The sequence below is a fragment of the Solanum pennellii genome, chromosome 5 (assembly GCF_001406875.1).
Source record: "Solanum pennellii chromosome 5, SPENNV200".
In the NCBI taxonomy this organism is placed as follows: Eukaryota; Viridiplantae; Streptophyta; class Magnoliopsida; order Solanales; family Solanaceae; genus Solanum; species Solanum pennellii.
The window spans coordinates 76,371,014-76,386,724 of NC_028641.1; the positions used below are offsets into that span (position 1 = coordinate 76,371,014).

The following is a 15,711-nucleotide window of genomic DNA, read 5'->3' on the forward strand; positions in this document are numbered from 1 at the left end:
ATGATTTATATATCCGACTCCAAGTAGTTACTGAAGTGTAATATCTCATTAACATGGTTAGATAAGAAAATAAGTATGTAAGGAAAAAAAAGGAGAAAAAAAATATTAATCGCACAGTCTGTCTTTCAAATAAATTGATATTCAATTTTTGCTCTTAGCAATCGAGCTTATGTCTAGCAGAGCATTAGTTTTCTAAGTGTGTAGAGTATAAATTCTAATACATTGGTGGTCTCTTCCTTCTATAAATCAAGTCAATGATTAGTTATTAAGAGATTATGTTTTTTTCCTCAAATACGTATGTTCCGCGAAGTGCAAATGACCCGAGAAGAGAATGTATAAGCCCAAATTAAAAAAAAAATCAGTTTTTTGGGCCTATAAGATAGAAGGGCCTAAAAAAACATAAATGGGCTTGACTTACAAAAAAAAAAAAAAAAACGCCCACCGTGGGGCTCGAACCCACGACCACAAGGTTAAGAGCCTTGCGCTCTACCAACTGAGCTAGACGGGCTTTGTTGTTGGGTAATGTTTCTTAATAAATATTATAATCACTACAACATTTGATTCAAACATTCTTGTGTCCAATTTGGGAGCTTGTTCTGGCAGATTAAAAAATATACCTTCAGACTATCGTAAATGATTTGAAAATATCTTTCGTCATATTTTAGTGGCATTGGTGCCTTTTCTGTTCAAAAACTAGAGCATATACATCCTTTATACTAACGGAAGAAAAATAGAGCGAAGGGTATATATGCTCTAGTTTTTGGACGACAAGACACTAATATCTCAAAAGTATAACATAAGGTATTTGTATACCATTTACGATAGCTCAAAGATATATTTATCCTTTTTCCCTTAACAATTGTGAATGTTCAAACTAATTTTTTTTCTAGAAGCTTACTAATATTTTTACAATTCATTCAATAATTGAAGTACAAGAAATAGAAAAATTGAAGAACAATAATAAAAAAAAATATGAGCAAAAAGTCAAATTGTGAAAATGTATATAAATATAATAGAAAAAAAAAACTATGAAGAAATTTGAGTTTGCTCTATTCATTTAAAAAAGGGAAAAAAACAAAAATATATATGTCCTTCACTCTAAGGAAAGACTAAATAAGGATATGCGGCGTAACTGTTTTCTTCGATCCGATATTTAATAAATATTGGATCGATGGATAAGATTATGACACACGTGTGTTCGTTAGTACAAATGATATATATGCTCTAATTTTTGAATGACAAATGCACTAATATTCCAAAGTATGACGAAGAATATGTGCATATCATTTACGCTAATTCAGAGTTATACTTATTCTTTTCCCTTTAAATGCGAGCTATATAATGAAATTGTAATACAAAAGTAACACCAATATATAAAATTACATTACACTATCAAGTGCGACCTAATTAAAAAATATGTTCATAAGCTATAAACTTATAAATCAGAGATGATCAACTTATAACTGATTTTTGAATTAAAGCATAGTCTAATTTTTTTTTTTTTAGGTTACACCATCGATCACAACATTTAAATTAAATTTTCTTAACGGGAAATATTACGTACACTAAACTCAATTTTATAGTGGTAAACTTGTTGACCTCGGGTCAGTCGGGTCACTTTTTTTTTTTTTTTACAGAAATCTGTTAACTTCGATCTACACTCAATTTGTTCGATTTAACCCTAAAAAAATGGAATCAATTTGGGCGATTTTGGAGTTACTACTGATCTCAGCTATTGTTCTTGCATTTGGATTAGCTGCTGCAATTGTATTCGAAACATTCAGAAGAAGATTTAATCATACGTATGTATTTACAATAACCCCTTTGAGCAAAAAAAAAAGAAACCCTATTTGCAATTCTTTTGAAATGTTGGTGTATGGGTTTTTGATTTTGATTTTGTGCTTTTAATTTGGAAATTCGGAAGAAGATTTGATCATATGTGTGTTTATAATAACCCCTTTTAGCAAAAAGCTTTATTTTTTTAAAATTTTTTCTGGATTTTTGGTGTATGATTTTTCGATTTGGATTTTGTACTTTGAATTTTTTGATCATTGTATGTTTATAAGAACCCCTTTTAGTATAAGAGCTCTATTTTGCATTTTTTCTGAATTATTGTTGTATGAATTTTTTTTGATTTTGATTTTGTACTTTGCAGGCATGTGGAAGCTCCTCCTGTTTTTGAAGATCCGACTTCATTTAAGCCGGTACTTGCTTATCCACCTCAAAAAGTTGAATCTTTTACACTTGTTATGTTTCCCCTGAAAAAGATAGAGTAGAAAGTTAGTGTCTTTATTGTTTTGATTGTTTACGCGAGCAGTACGTATGTGGTATGTTGTTTACTATTGGAATGAAATGGTGCCCGAATTAGAGATGGATACACGATTTACAATTGACGGGTTCAATATTTAGATTCTTATCGCTGAACGTTTTACACTTCTGAAATCATGGGTTCATAATGTTTGATTTTTTGAAGTGATCTTTACATTTATTATTATGGCCTGAATGTAGCAGAGTTGTTCAGTAGATTCATATAGGCAACCCAATGTAGTGTCTGGTAGATAGTGGGATATGTTACTCGATTGAAACATGTCATTTGGCATGCGGTTTGAAAGAAGTACCAAAAACAAAGTGTGATTCTTTTCCAAAGTGCTTACCTGTGGAAATGTAGTTGACTCTTGAGCTGTGAAATTTGGTTAGGGAGAATGTTATATTAGATTTTACTTTGGGAACTGTGCGATTGAGAAGCTATTTTTTTGTCCTGGACTTGGGGAATCTTGCGTTTGTGACAGTTAATTGATCTTGCAAATTCAATGTATCTTCCAGATTTGAAGTTTCTTAATGTGCAGTGTAATCTGATTAATTGCATAACTTGAGTATTGAAGTTGTAAAGAACTTGTATCACATTTTAAGATATGGGTGGTTGAATTGGATATGACAAAGGTGATTTAAATAGATCCGGTATAGGAATGAGGGGGGTGGGTAAGGAGGATCAAGCTTATGTTCCTATAGCTGCAGTAGACATGTCAAAGTGATTGATTTTGGTGTATCCTAAGCGATGTTTTAAGAAATTGTGACTTTCCTAAATACTCGAGCTTACCGATTCACCGTCTGAATGTATTTGGATCAGTTCTGCGGATGCTTCAGTATTTGAATTTGATCTCTAGTACTTTTTATTGGACTGTGAAACAATCTCTAGCCATTGATCTTAGTCTCTGAGCTACTTTACTATCTTGAAACTTCTTAATGGCGTGAAGTAATATTTGTAGTTCAGTTGCTCTTTGAGTTAACCTTTTGAGCATATAATTCAGGTTCCTTGTCCTCATATATTTGATCCTGCTGAGAAGTACATATCCTTGGTCATACCTGCATACAATGAAGAGCACAGGCTTCCTGGAGCCCTTGAAGAAACTTTGAAGTAAGTGAATGATCTTCTATCTCTACTGTTTACATTCCTGTGATGTCTGATTCCATTTTTTTGATAGAATCTGTGATGTCTGATTCCATTATCTTCTTTAAAAAATTTTGGGTTCGAAATTTGCAGTTATCTTCAACGACGAGCAGCCAATGACAGCACATTTACATATGAGGTATGAATTAAGACGTAATATGTTTTCGTTTCCTTTAGTTTGAATTTTCAAAAGTTAAGACCCATACTACCCCTCCCGCATTTAAATTTGAGAAAAATAAATTCTCTCCCTATAATCTCATAAGGAAGCTGACTAGAGAAGATGATTGTTTAAAGTTATGAATATACAATATTACAATCCAGTTCATGTAGACTTTATGGAAATATTTCAGGGCTGATCTTTCACGGTGTATTAGCTGCTAATATTTCTAATTGGACAAACTGTCCTTGGTGGCATAGTTATCTTGTTATTACATGGATTTGCTACATTTATCCTAGAGATAATAAGATTCCAGTTTTTTAGTTCCTGAGATTCAGGTTATCCACTGAAAGTCTGTATTTCTGAACCCCTTTTAGTATAGGATGGAGCACGAGAAAAGGTCACAGAAAAAAGTGGGATAAATACTCTACACTGTTAGGGTCTGGTGGTTGTGCTATCTTCTTTCGGGTGTGTGTGTGGGAATTCTGATCTTCTTCTAGCAATTTGAGCCCATCTGCCTGCTAATAAAAAAGACAGGATGCAGAAGAAAAATATGGTCTTTGTTTTGTGTTTTTTATACTTTATATCTTCCCATCATTTCATTTATCGAAGAGTGGTGAGCAGAAAGGAGTGTGAGTTGGGTTTTGAAGGAAGAAAGATAAGAGTACAGTGCCTGCACTGATTGTCAGCTCATGCTCCTTTACCCTAGTCGAGCAGTTCAAGTTATATTGGTATTATTGATCAGTAGGTAAAGCTATAAAAATCTGAAATAGAGATGAATGTTTCACCATAGACATGACATGAAGTGTATATAGATCACTGGGAAATGCATAAAGTTGGAACTCAGGACTTCAAAATTTTGGTTTTCCTATGAATAATCCTCGCTATTGCTGTTGTTTATTTTGGTAAAACCCGGAGATGGAATTTATGCCTTTCTACATTCTTAACTAATTGATTCTTCAATAGGTTATTATTGTTGATGATGGGAGTGCTGATGGAACAAAAAGAGTGGCTTTTGAATTTGTGAAGAGACACTCTGTAGACAACGTGCGAGTCATCCTTCTTGGGAAGAACCACGGGAAAGGGGAAGCTATAAGGAAAGTGAGTCCAAGCTCAATATCCGATGAACTAATTCAGAAAGTCCTCCTCTGTATTATGTGTTTACGAATTCATTTTTACTCTCTGGCAATTGATTAAAGCCATTTGCTTCTGCGAAAGCATTGTAAAAACAGGGAATGCTTCACTCACGTGGTGAACTGCTTTTAATGCTTGATGCTGATGGTGCAACCAGAATAGATGATATGGAAAAGCTTGAAAACCAGGTTTGTGGCCCTTCACTGCTGATTTCATGCATCTTTAATTGCACCCATCAAACTCTTTGTTAGTGGAAATTATGGCTATTTTCTTTGTAGTTAATTATTTTCCAGCCAGATTCATGCAGTTGCTAAAAAGGGACAACAATCTGAAGATTCTGCTGGTAGAGATTCAACTATAAGAATATCAGATGTACCGGCAGCTGTATTTGGTTCACGTGCTCACCTTGAGGAGAAGGCTCTAGCAACAGTTTAGTTTTGACTGCTCTTGTTTATTGTGTATATGTTGAAGTATTCCTTCATAGTTCTGTGTATATTTTGGAACCTTCTTATGGTTTTAATATCTGTGCCATGTTTCAGAGAAAATGGTATCGCAATTTCCTGATGAAAGGTTTCCATATTGTGGTTCTCTTGGCTGCTGGTAGTGGAATTCGTGATACTCAGGTAATCTTGTAAACTATAAGTAGCTCAAATCTCTCGTCTGGATTGAGTTTATGTATAGAAGCCTCAACTAGGTCTTCTACTTTTACTTGATTGAAAATTGCTTGGTTTATGCAGTGTGGATTCAAGATGTTCACCAGATCTGCTGCCAGGAAACTTTTTCTAAATATCCGCTTGAAAAGGTATTTGTTCAAGCGCCTTCTTCCCTACCACTGTGTTTAAGAGGATCTATATTTTCACAGATGTTTTCCTTGTCCTGTGCCTAAATAGTCTTTTTAAGGAGCATTATGAGCATTTCAATAAGCTGGTATATATTTTACCATCTCCTTTTAACTCGTAGAAGTTTTTTTGCTTAAGAATATGCAATCTTCAAGTGTGTCTTTTCCTGGTTGAATCAAGTTTCTGCCGAACTTGCATAGAAAGCTGTTTGTCCATTTATTAGACCTTCTACAAAGCCATTGAATTCCCGATACCTTTATGGGTTGTGAAAACTAGATTCATATTGGGATGTCTTGAGAAATTCGTCTATATTCTCTTTGTGTCTTCATGGAGAACGACAACTTAAATGTCCTGATATTACATTTGCGTTGTTTCCCTATATGCTACGCCATTGGGAAGCCACCTTCTACAAACATTAGTTGAAAAACGCCATCAGGGTTCTCTCCTGATCTCTCTTTGTCTGTACGCGTAGGTATTTGTCTCATAATGCTGTCTGCAAGTTTGTCATCGTCAATTTGTTTTACCTTTCCTCGAGATCTCTTACTTTGGACAACAGGAACTTACGGAGAATCCTTTTTCACAGGTGGTGTTTTGATGTCGAACTAGTCTACCTATGCAAATGGTTTCGAGTTTCTATGAATGAGATATCCGTTAATTGGACAGAAATACCGGGATCAAAAGTCAATCTGTTAAGCATCCCAAACATGTTGTGGGAGATGGCAATCATGTCTTTAGGTTATAGAACTGGCATCTGGAGAATCTACAGCTGAGTTTCTTATAGTACTTGGACCACACTCTTTAACACATGTAATGCTTCGCGATATTGATACCTTGTTTATGAACTATATAATTTGCTCGTTTAGAAAGATTGTATAAGAGTTGGACAAGTTTTGACAGTTTTTCACAAATTGTAGGATTTTCATGTTTACGAGAAAAATATACAATTTTTAACTTCAAACCAATCTAATTGCAAATCACTATTTGAAATCTTGTCCAAAACAGGCCTTAAATTGATGCATTGATATTGGATCTCATTAATTGATACAATATGAAATTTTGATTGAAATTTTGGAAGTTGATACCAAACCAATTTTATGCATATGTTTCGAATAGCAGGTGTTTGGTCATGTAATATCATATTACGATATGAAATTGTGAGATCGAACAAGTCTTTGGACTTGCAGTTTTAGGCTATCATGAGATAGAATCTCATATTCTCTGAATATCATGATTTGAGATTTTTTAAATATAAAAATTGACCTACAAGTTTACATTTTGTTAAAGTAACCTACATTTTTATCTACTAGTCATTTATTTCCTATGTATAAAATTTATATTCATATCATTATTTTTTTATATTTATTATACTCATCAACATAAAATTTATTATTACTGTAAAACAGTTTCTATTTTATTATTTATTTTCGTCAAATTCATTATTTTTTTATTAGATTTATTTGTCAATTAAATTTATTACGCTACTATAATGTTCAGTAATAAAAAAATAACTTTTCATCTATACTGAGTGAGCGATTTTATAAATTTTTATTTATTTGGTAAGATTGGATAAACAACTTGGACTTTTTTAATAGTTTTACAACTTATGAGATTCTTATTATTATAAGAAAGTATACAACAACAAAACTCCAAATCGCATATCGAAATAAAACTTCAACTCCATCTCATAATTTCATATCGCATGACCAAACGGACCCTTTTTTAAAGCATAGTTCAAGACTGTCTCTTAAATTACTAGATATAAAAACCCGTGCTATCATGACCCTAATATATGTTACTCATTTTTTGTTTCAATTTATGTGATATTATGGAACTTGAGATGTTATCCAAATTTTTATATGATTTTAAAAATATCTTTAAGTTGTTAGTACTTTTTTACATTATTTATAAAATAATAATATATATTACTCTCTTTATTTCGAGTTATGTGACATATATTGAATTAAAAAAATTAACCATTTTCTTATATGTTTTCAAATATATTAAATTTTTAATTATTGTAATTTATAGTACATTTTTAACGTACTTCTTAAATATTATATGTTACTTACCATGTCTCGATCTATGTGGCATTGTTATATATATATTTTTTTGAGTCAAGTGATTTTTAATGTATCTTTTTCTTTAATTATTAATTATTGTGATTAATAGTAATATTTTTTACATTATTTTCAATCAATATATATGTTTATCATCTAACCTATTTTATGTGGTATCAATTCAATTTCGAGAGTCAATGATTTTTATATAGCTTTTAAATATTTAAATTGTTAATTATTGTGATTTATAAAATTATAAATAATTTCCAAATATAATAACAATATTTTTAAAAAAAAAAAAACATAATTTTTCAATATACGACATTTCCAAATATAATTACATAGTGTGAGTGTGTGTTTACATAGGTCCCCAACAAACTGCATTTTGTATTTTTGCTTTGCATTAGATTAATTAAATTGTGTATCTGCACTTTATTTTATTTTTTTATTATTATATACTATTATTATTGTTAGTTGAAAATAATATTTTTCATAGTTTAAGGCTTGTCACCTTCAAAATAAATGAAATTTAATTATGTAGTGATGAAATATGAAGTCTAATAACTGTACTGATTTCTTCTAGTTTTCAATTGATAATATAAGTATTCTTATTTTAAATTATTTTTCATGAGATATAGTACTCTAAATATGTCAAATTTCTTCTAATAATTCCTTATTTTTTCATGAAACGTTTATTTTTTCTACACATAACCTATTATTTTAAAATTGATTACACAGTGTGTGTTTACATAGATCCAATAACTACAATTAATTTTTTGATTTTTAGTCTTCGTTGGATTAATTATATAGTGTGTGTGTTTACATAGATCCCCAACGAACTGCACTTTGTTTTTTTCGCTTTGCATTAGATTAATTAAATTGTGTGTGTCTGCACTTTAATTTTTTTTTTAAATTGTTATTATATACTATTAATGGAAAGAACTTTTCACTTTCTTCTAATCATTTTTTATATAAGTTGTTAGTTGAAAAGAATATTTTTCATAGTTTAATGCTTGTCACCAGCAAATTCCGTTAAATGATCAACTTAGTAAAACTTACGCATAAATATATTATATTAAAAAAATATTTACTATTTATAGCAATAATATTATTTTTTTCACTTAATACCTTTTAATACATTTATAATACAATTAAATACATATTACAATATTTTGTCACACATTTTAATATATTTATAATAACAATGTGTCAATTTCTTACGAAACAACTATATTAGTATATTTTTTTTAAAAAAGTTGTACTACATATTTATTTCATCCATAATTCAACGAGTAATGAGTTTTTTTTTTAAAAAAAGTTGTACTACTATACCTAAGACGGATGTTCGAAACGGCCTATCTTCCTTTTCCTTTGCCCGGATGTATATTCCCTCTCATACCGGGTGCTTGTTTAATAGTAACACTCTATCCCTAGTTAGTTTTTTTGGTTACTATATTTTATGTGAATTCTGATACGAAACGATTTATTTGCGTCTTTGTTAGGTATTTGGCTATAATGATAGGACTATCATTCCTACAACTCCCACAAATCATTCGAATTCTACAGCTCCTAACGAAGAACAGGAAATTAAATTGGAATTGAAACCGCAATCGGGATGGGAAACGGAATCGAAATCGGACAAAGAAGGGGATAAAGAAAAAAACTTACAGGGAAGGTTAAATGGACAAAGGTCTGACGGAGGATAGTCCGTTTTTATTAATACTGCAAGGCATTAGCCATATATACTTTATGTTATGTTGTTGAATACTACAAGACATTATTAAGTTGTCCTGATGGTTGTGTCAACGTTAAGTTGGAGAATTGGTCAGTTGAAGAGTTCATTATTGAAAATAATTTTATGGTTAGTTGAGTTTACATACAACATCAATTATCGCTAGAGTAGTGAGATAGATCCATTTGAAGCATTGTGGGAGTAGGTGTAGATCTCCAATTGGTTGGTTTGATACTTTTGATATCAAACTTTGGGTACTAATATATTGGAGTAATAGAGAGACAACTACCCACGATGGGTAAATTGGTATCTAATGTAACGACCCATTTGGTCGTTTTAAATACTAGAACTTTTTACGTCAGAAAATACTTTCCGATAGATTTAAATGGGTGTTCTGGACTATTCATAATTATAATTATGAAATTAGTGGGGTAATTTTAATAATTTATTTAGTTGGTGGTTGAAGAAGATAATAGTGAAATAAATAGTGGGTTACTTTTATCACTTCTTATAATTAGTCATATAATAATTAGGGTAAAAATAATCGGAAGAAAAGAAAATAAAGTAGGTCATGGTTACAGAAAGACATAGAAGCGGCTTCCCCACCGATATGATAGAGAACTAGCAGCACCCGGAAGAATGCACGTAGAATTGGGTAACAAAGAGTAAGTCCTGGTAATTTTATAATGGTCATATTATTATTATATTGTAGGGTGAAGTTGAGGGGAAAAAGAAAGGGTAAATTGCCAATTTTAATGTTGTTGGTATGTGTGACTGTGTTGCTGCAATCGTTGGTAGTGATTACCATAATGATTAAAGCAGCAAATTGTTAGTAATGTGGGTATTGGAATATATATATATATTCTGTAGGCCGTAGGATCTTAGGTGATCGAAAATTTTCTAGAATGTAGTCGTGAGTTCATGTATTATAATTTTGATATCATAAAACAAATCAAAGTTTTGATATATTGAGATAGATAATTAAATGTTAGGGGTATTATAATATGAATACCATTAGAATAAGTTAGTTGGAGGAATATAGACTTAACATTAGGCCTGAAATTAAAGCCATGAGACTTGATGAATTAGTGGGTATCAAAGTTTAGGAATTTGACTATAGATTTCGGTGAGTTTTTGGGTCTAGGCTAAATATATAGCAATATGGGTGTCAATGAACTCGTTAACTTACGAATATTATATTTGATAGATTGAAAATATTCGGAAATACTGAAGACAGGAATAACACTGAGGAATTAGCTTGCTTGACTTCAACTCTTCGGTGGAGGTAGGTTATGGTTTATGCTATTTGATAGTAAACTCTTAATAGTGATTGATATATGCATTGAATGATATTGTGAAGTTTTCTATGTACTTGATTGTGTGATTGTGTGGCTTGGTCGTGTATTTTGTGATTGGTCTGAAATCCCGAGACCGTGGAATGTATAATCTTAAACCATCTCTATCGAAGTAATGCCTTGAATAAAGAAGGCTAGATGAAATATTATTTACGAATGGAAAAGTGGTGATACTAAATGATAAACTAATGATATTATAGGATCGGAGTGTCACGTTCCGACACAATATTTTTGGATCGGAGTGTCACGTTCCGACACGGTATTCTTGGATCGGAGTGTCACGTTCCGACACGATAATATTAAAGGAAAAACATGTTGAATTAATGGAAGATACTCAATCTCAAAGAACTCAACTCCCAAAATAGTTTGGTTTGGAGGCATGAGTCCTCATGTGTGATCTTGATATCATTGACTTATTACGAGCTTACTTTAATGTTGTTGATACTTGTTCATGTCGTTTGTTGTTTATCACCTGTTAAGTGCTATAGTTGAGTTCATACTATTATTTATTGTATATTAGTTCTAATTTTGGGTTGGCCGATGATATCTACTCAGTACATGTTGCCCCCGTACTGAGTCCTACTTGTGTTTTTCTTTGTTTTCCTTTTATGAAATGCAGCGAGTGTACCTATGACTTCAGATTTTCCTCAGCTCTAGCCAGCCTCCCGCATGTCAAGTTCCAGGGTGAGCTATTCATTCATGCTCGTGTTGGATTCTTTCGGTCATGACATGATGTCCTATACTTTCGGACACATACCATTTTATTCATTTATTTTGGTGTCTTTGATACTCTTAGACTTAGTAGTTAGAGATTAGATGTCCTTGTTGTGATGACTTTCAGGTTTTGGGAAACGATAGTTAATAAATTTTGGAGCTTCCGCAATATTTTGTTATTCACAGTTGAATTATTGGTACATGTTGGGATTTGAATTTCTTGTTTCGTCCACCTAGGTAGTTAAGTGTGGATGCCACTCACGACTCATTTTGGTTGGTGACACATATATTAAATAAAATTCAACTATATCTTTTTTTAATCAAATTTATAATGCCAACAATTACTAAATATCTTTATTATAATTAACTAACTCTTTACTTTTATTTTTTTATTTTTATAGATGTACTGTGTACACCATGAAATTGTAGTGATTTACTATACCTCCTAAGGAATAATATATCTATATATATATATATATATATATATTCATTCCGATTATGTTTTTTTAATAAATTTTACGAAATACTAATTTATTATGTACTATTTTTAAAAAAATTAATCAACATGGAATGTGCGAAAGACTAACAACTAACCTTTAACTTTTTGCTTTTAAAATTCCTTAATGATATTTATTATCTATAATTTTTCTCTTCTCTCTCTCTATATTACTATTCTATTCCTCCACTAAATTAGAACAAAATTAATTAATTTATTAAATATTAATATTTTAATTACATAGTAGTGAGATATGAAGTCTAACAATTGCACTTTAATGTTTTGCTTTGCATTATATTAATCATATAGTGTGTTTACATAATTCCCTAACAAACTGAGCTTTGTTTTTTTTTGCTTTGCATTAAATTGATTACATTGTTTGTGTCTGCACTTTAATTTTTTTTATTATTATTGTTATTAAATATTATTTGATGGGAATAACTTTTAACTTTCTGCTAATCATTTTTACTTTTAAGTTGTTAGTTGAAAAGAGCCACTTTGAGGTTCCCTCTGAAATAAGGCATGTAAAGGAGTCACTACAAAGAAGTTTATGTTATAGTCATTTTTGTATATTCAATGTACTCTACGGATAGAGAAATACAGAGAGTTGAACATAGTAAAATAAGAAATTGAAAGATTTCGTTGTAATTGTTCGTTCCCGAAAAGCTAACCATAGGTTCTTCTCTCCATCGGAACAACGAAAAGACATTTCTTTGGGATTCTTTCTTTCTTCAAACGGAACGAAAAGAGATAGAATCAGGCCGATTCCCGAAATATCTTTCTGGATATTCCTCAATGTCCCAGCTATTCACGGAACGTGAGAAACAAATGATTAATCATCTGTTTCCGAAAGAAATCGAAGAATTTCTTGGAAATCCTACAAGATCCGTTCGTCAGGAATATTTTTCATAGTTTAAGGCGTTTCACCTCCAAAATAAATAATTATTAATATTCCTCAGTTACCTGACTTCATTTACAATAAATTTATCTTATCTATTCCATTTGAATGATTAACTTTTATAAATATACTATATTGAGAAAATATTTATCATTTATAGCAATAATATTTTTTTATCACTTCTAATATAAAATTAATGTTAAAAAATAGACAAAATTTTATGGAAGGATCAAAAGTGCACCAATATTGTAAACATGAGGAACTATTAGTGCACCATGTGAAAACTCAAGGATCACTTTGAGTCTTAACCCAAAGACGAAAGACTATTTTAGTTTTTTCTCTCCATGTTTATATAAATTTTATGAGCTTAGGTTTTATTCTTTATCAATATTTTATATTTATGTTTATGATTTCAAACTAAAGTAAACATTTTTACATAGAATTAATAGAGATTGGCTTTTGACTTCATCTATTTCAGCTTGTATACATATCAAATTCCTCATGGAGAAGAAGAAATCTTTGTGAATTGACCTCATGACTGTTGGGTTTTATTTGCCCTGATTTCTTACCATAAATAGGTTTTTCTCTTAGGAAAAGGTTTTGGATTGACTAATTCTTTTTTGGTAGGAAAAGGTTTAGGACTCTATAAATAGAGGCATGTTCCTTCTAACTTAATCAGCATTCACAATGTAGTCTTAAGGGCTTTGAGAGTTTTGGTTAGGGGGAGAATTTATGGGTCACAAGCTTGATACGTTATCACTTGTGTGAACCTCCCATGTATTCTGAGTGAATTTGGTTGAGGTTGTTTCTCTCTGTATTTTGTACTCTCATATTTACAGTGGATTGCTAATCTTCTTTGTGGACGTAGGTCGATTGACCGAACCACGTTAAATCTTTGTGTCTTTTGGTATATTTCTCGTTGTCTTCTTACTCGTGATCTTTTGAGGTTTGCTTTGCTAGCTTCCGCGTTTACACCTGCTTATTTCCGGTCCTAACAATGACGACTTTGATGGTTCATCTTAAAGTAAGGATCCCATGTTATATCCCAAGATTTTGATACACATTTAAATCGCAGAAGAGACTTCACGGGCAACCAACTAAGGATGTCCCTCATTATGTTTGGTTGAGACATGATTGATTCCTAAACCAAAACAAACAATAAAATTAAGATCCGGTTTAGAGAAATAAATCAAAACACCAACTACACACCTGAGAATAAACAACAACGATATTTAGTGTTTCTCCATCGACTCGTTTGTTCATTTCTATGAAAAAAATAAAAATGCACCAAATAATGACAGATTCTGTACAAAGTCTTGAAAAAGAAACATGAATTCTGGTTTCTATGACTTTATAGTGATAAAAACCACAGAAAATTGGAATTTCCAGTAGCAAATAAATCCCCTGCAACGAATATTCATTAGATTATTAATGTTGAATTTACTCGAAAATCAGATTCATGTTAGAAAAATATCGTATTAACAGAGGAATAATAGATTGTTCGATATGGTTAAATATTAGTAGACAGCCATCAAATGCTTCATAAACAAAAATAGCAAATGTGAAAGAAACAAAACGTAAAAATAAGTGAGACAGAGAGTGTATGTACGTAACAATCAGAACAAACATCGTATTTAAAACTAACATTACGATGGACGAGACATCTTCGCAACATATTCATTCCCAATAACTTCCTTATTCGTGTTAAATTCGTTCAATCTACCACAACAATTGACAGAAATATTACGTTTAATTAAAATATCAAAACTGAAATTTGAATTGAACATGATCATCAAAAAGATGAGACAGTGTACCTCAGTATAATCCTATAAGTGGGGTCTGGTGATGTGTATGCACATATAATTATTACTATCTTATGCAGATAGAGAGACGGTTAAAGATATACATAAATACGAGAATAATACTAATACTAAAGGTATGAAAAAGCAAAATGCACAACTACCTTAAGGGTCATGTCTTTGGTAACATGAACTTAGCGAGTTTGGATCAAAATTTAGAGACAATTTGATTAGGGAAAAACTAGTTTTTTTTTTCTAACATGCATGTTAATGATTTTTTACATGTAAGAGCTTTTAGAATTAATTATCTTTTTATTTGTTAGATCTATCATATAGCTAGCTAGATCACCCAAAAGTAGTTGGTGTTTGTTACATTTAGATCCATATTTGAAGCAGGCAAATTAAATGGTCCTTGGGATTTTTCATTTTTTTCCTAAATTAAAATTTTCAATTCAATTGTGGAGGTGAGTAGGGGTGACAATTATATACCAGTGTTTGTGTTGGAAATCTAGTTTGTTTCACGTCAACTCACATTTATGTCCTGCAAGTTTTGGTGTGCACAAGTATACATTTAAATTTGTATAAAATTGAATAAATAGATATACACGTCTTATGTGACATCCTACATGACAATTTTCATCCTAAGCTGGAAGAGTATATATGTTCCAAGATATTAGGTGGTGTGGTCCCCAATCCGATGACGTAAGCTTAATGCATCAGACGGCTTTGAGGACAATTTATTTTTCCTTTTCTTTATATTCTTCAGTTCTCCTTAATTTTTCGATCTTCAATGTCACATAGAACTACATCTCGCCTCTAGACCTAAGGTTCTGGGTTCGAGTCAGCAAAGGAGCAAAAAGGATGGGAGACCCTAAAGTAGGGTAAAAAAACGAGTAAATATCAATAGTACTCTTCTAGTTTAGGAGAAACGAAATAATCTCAACTTTATGACAAATCCTGTCCTGATGTCTACCTTCACGATCAACTAAGTGTCAAGCATTCGTACCTTTGTAGACCAGCTAGTATACGTTAAAGAAGTGAGAGTACGACAAACTTCTCGACAAAGTAAAGTGAACAAGTAA

At 31.4% G+C, this 15,711-nt stretch overlaps 1 protein-coding gene and 1 non-coding gene across 2 annotated transcripts; one reads left to right on the forward strand and one right to left on the reverse strand.

Moving 5' to 3' along the window:
* Positions 1–435: 435 nt before the first annotated feature.
* Positions 436–508, reverse strand: TRNAK-CUU. Its single transcript has one exon. It is a non-coding gene; the product is annotated as a tRNA-Lys (tRNA).
* Positions 509–1,561: 1,053 nt separating this feature from the next.
* Positions 1,562–6,540, forward strand: LOC107018869 (dolichyl-phosphate beta-glucosyltransferase). The gene is made up of 10 exons (XM_015219452.2): positions 1,562–1,802; positions 2,156–2,204; positions 3,309–3,415; positions 3,542–3,587; positions 4,572–4,706; positions 4,838–4,927; positions 5,037–5,168; positions 5,279–5,362; positions 5,477–5,541; positions 6,162–6,540. The coding sequence occupies exons 1-10, from the start codon at positions 1,690–1,692 to the stop codon at positions 6,346–6,348; spliced, it is 1,008 nt and encodes a 335-aa protein (XP_015074938.1). The 5' UTR covers positions 1,562–1,689; the 3' UTR covers positions 6,349–6,540.
* Positions 6,541–15,711: the final 9,171 nt, after the last annotated feature.

Excerpts from the sequence above, each read along its gene's own strand:
- LOC107018869 (XM_015219452.2), top strand. The coding sequence starts at position 1,690 with ATGGAATCAATTTGGGCGATTTTGGAGTTACTACTGATCTCAGCTATT. Across the intron at positions 2,205-3,308 it reads ATCCGACTTCATTTAAGCCG|GTTCCTTGTCCTCATATATT; the intron begins GTACTTGCTTAT and ends CATATAATTCAG. Across the intron at positions 3,588-4,571 it reads ACAGCACATTTACATATGAG|GTTATTATTGTTGATGATGG; the intron begins GTATGAATTAAG and ends ATTCTTCAATAG.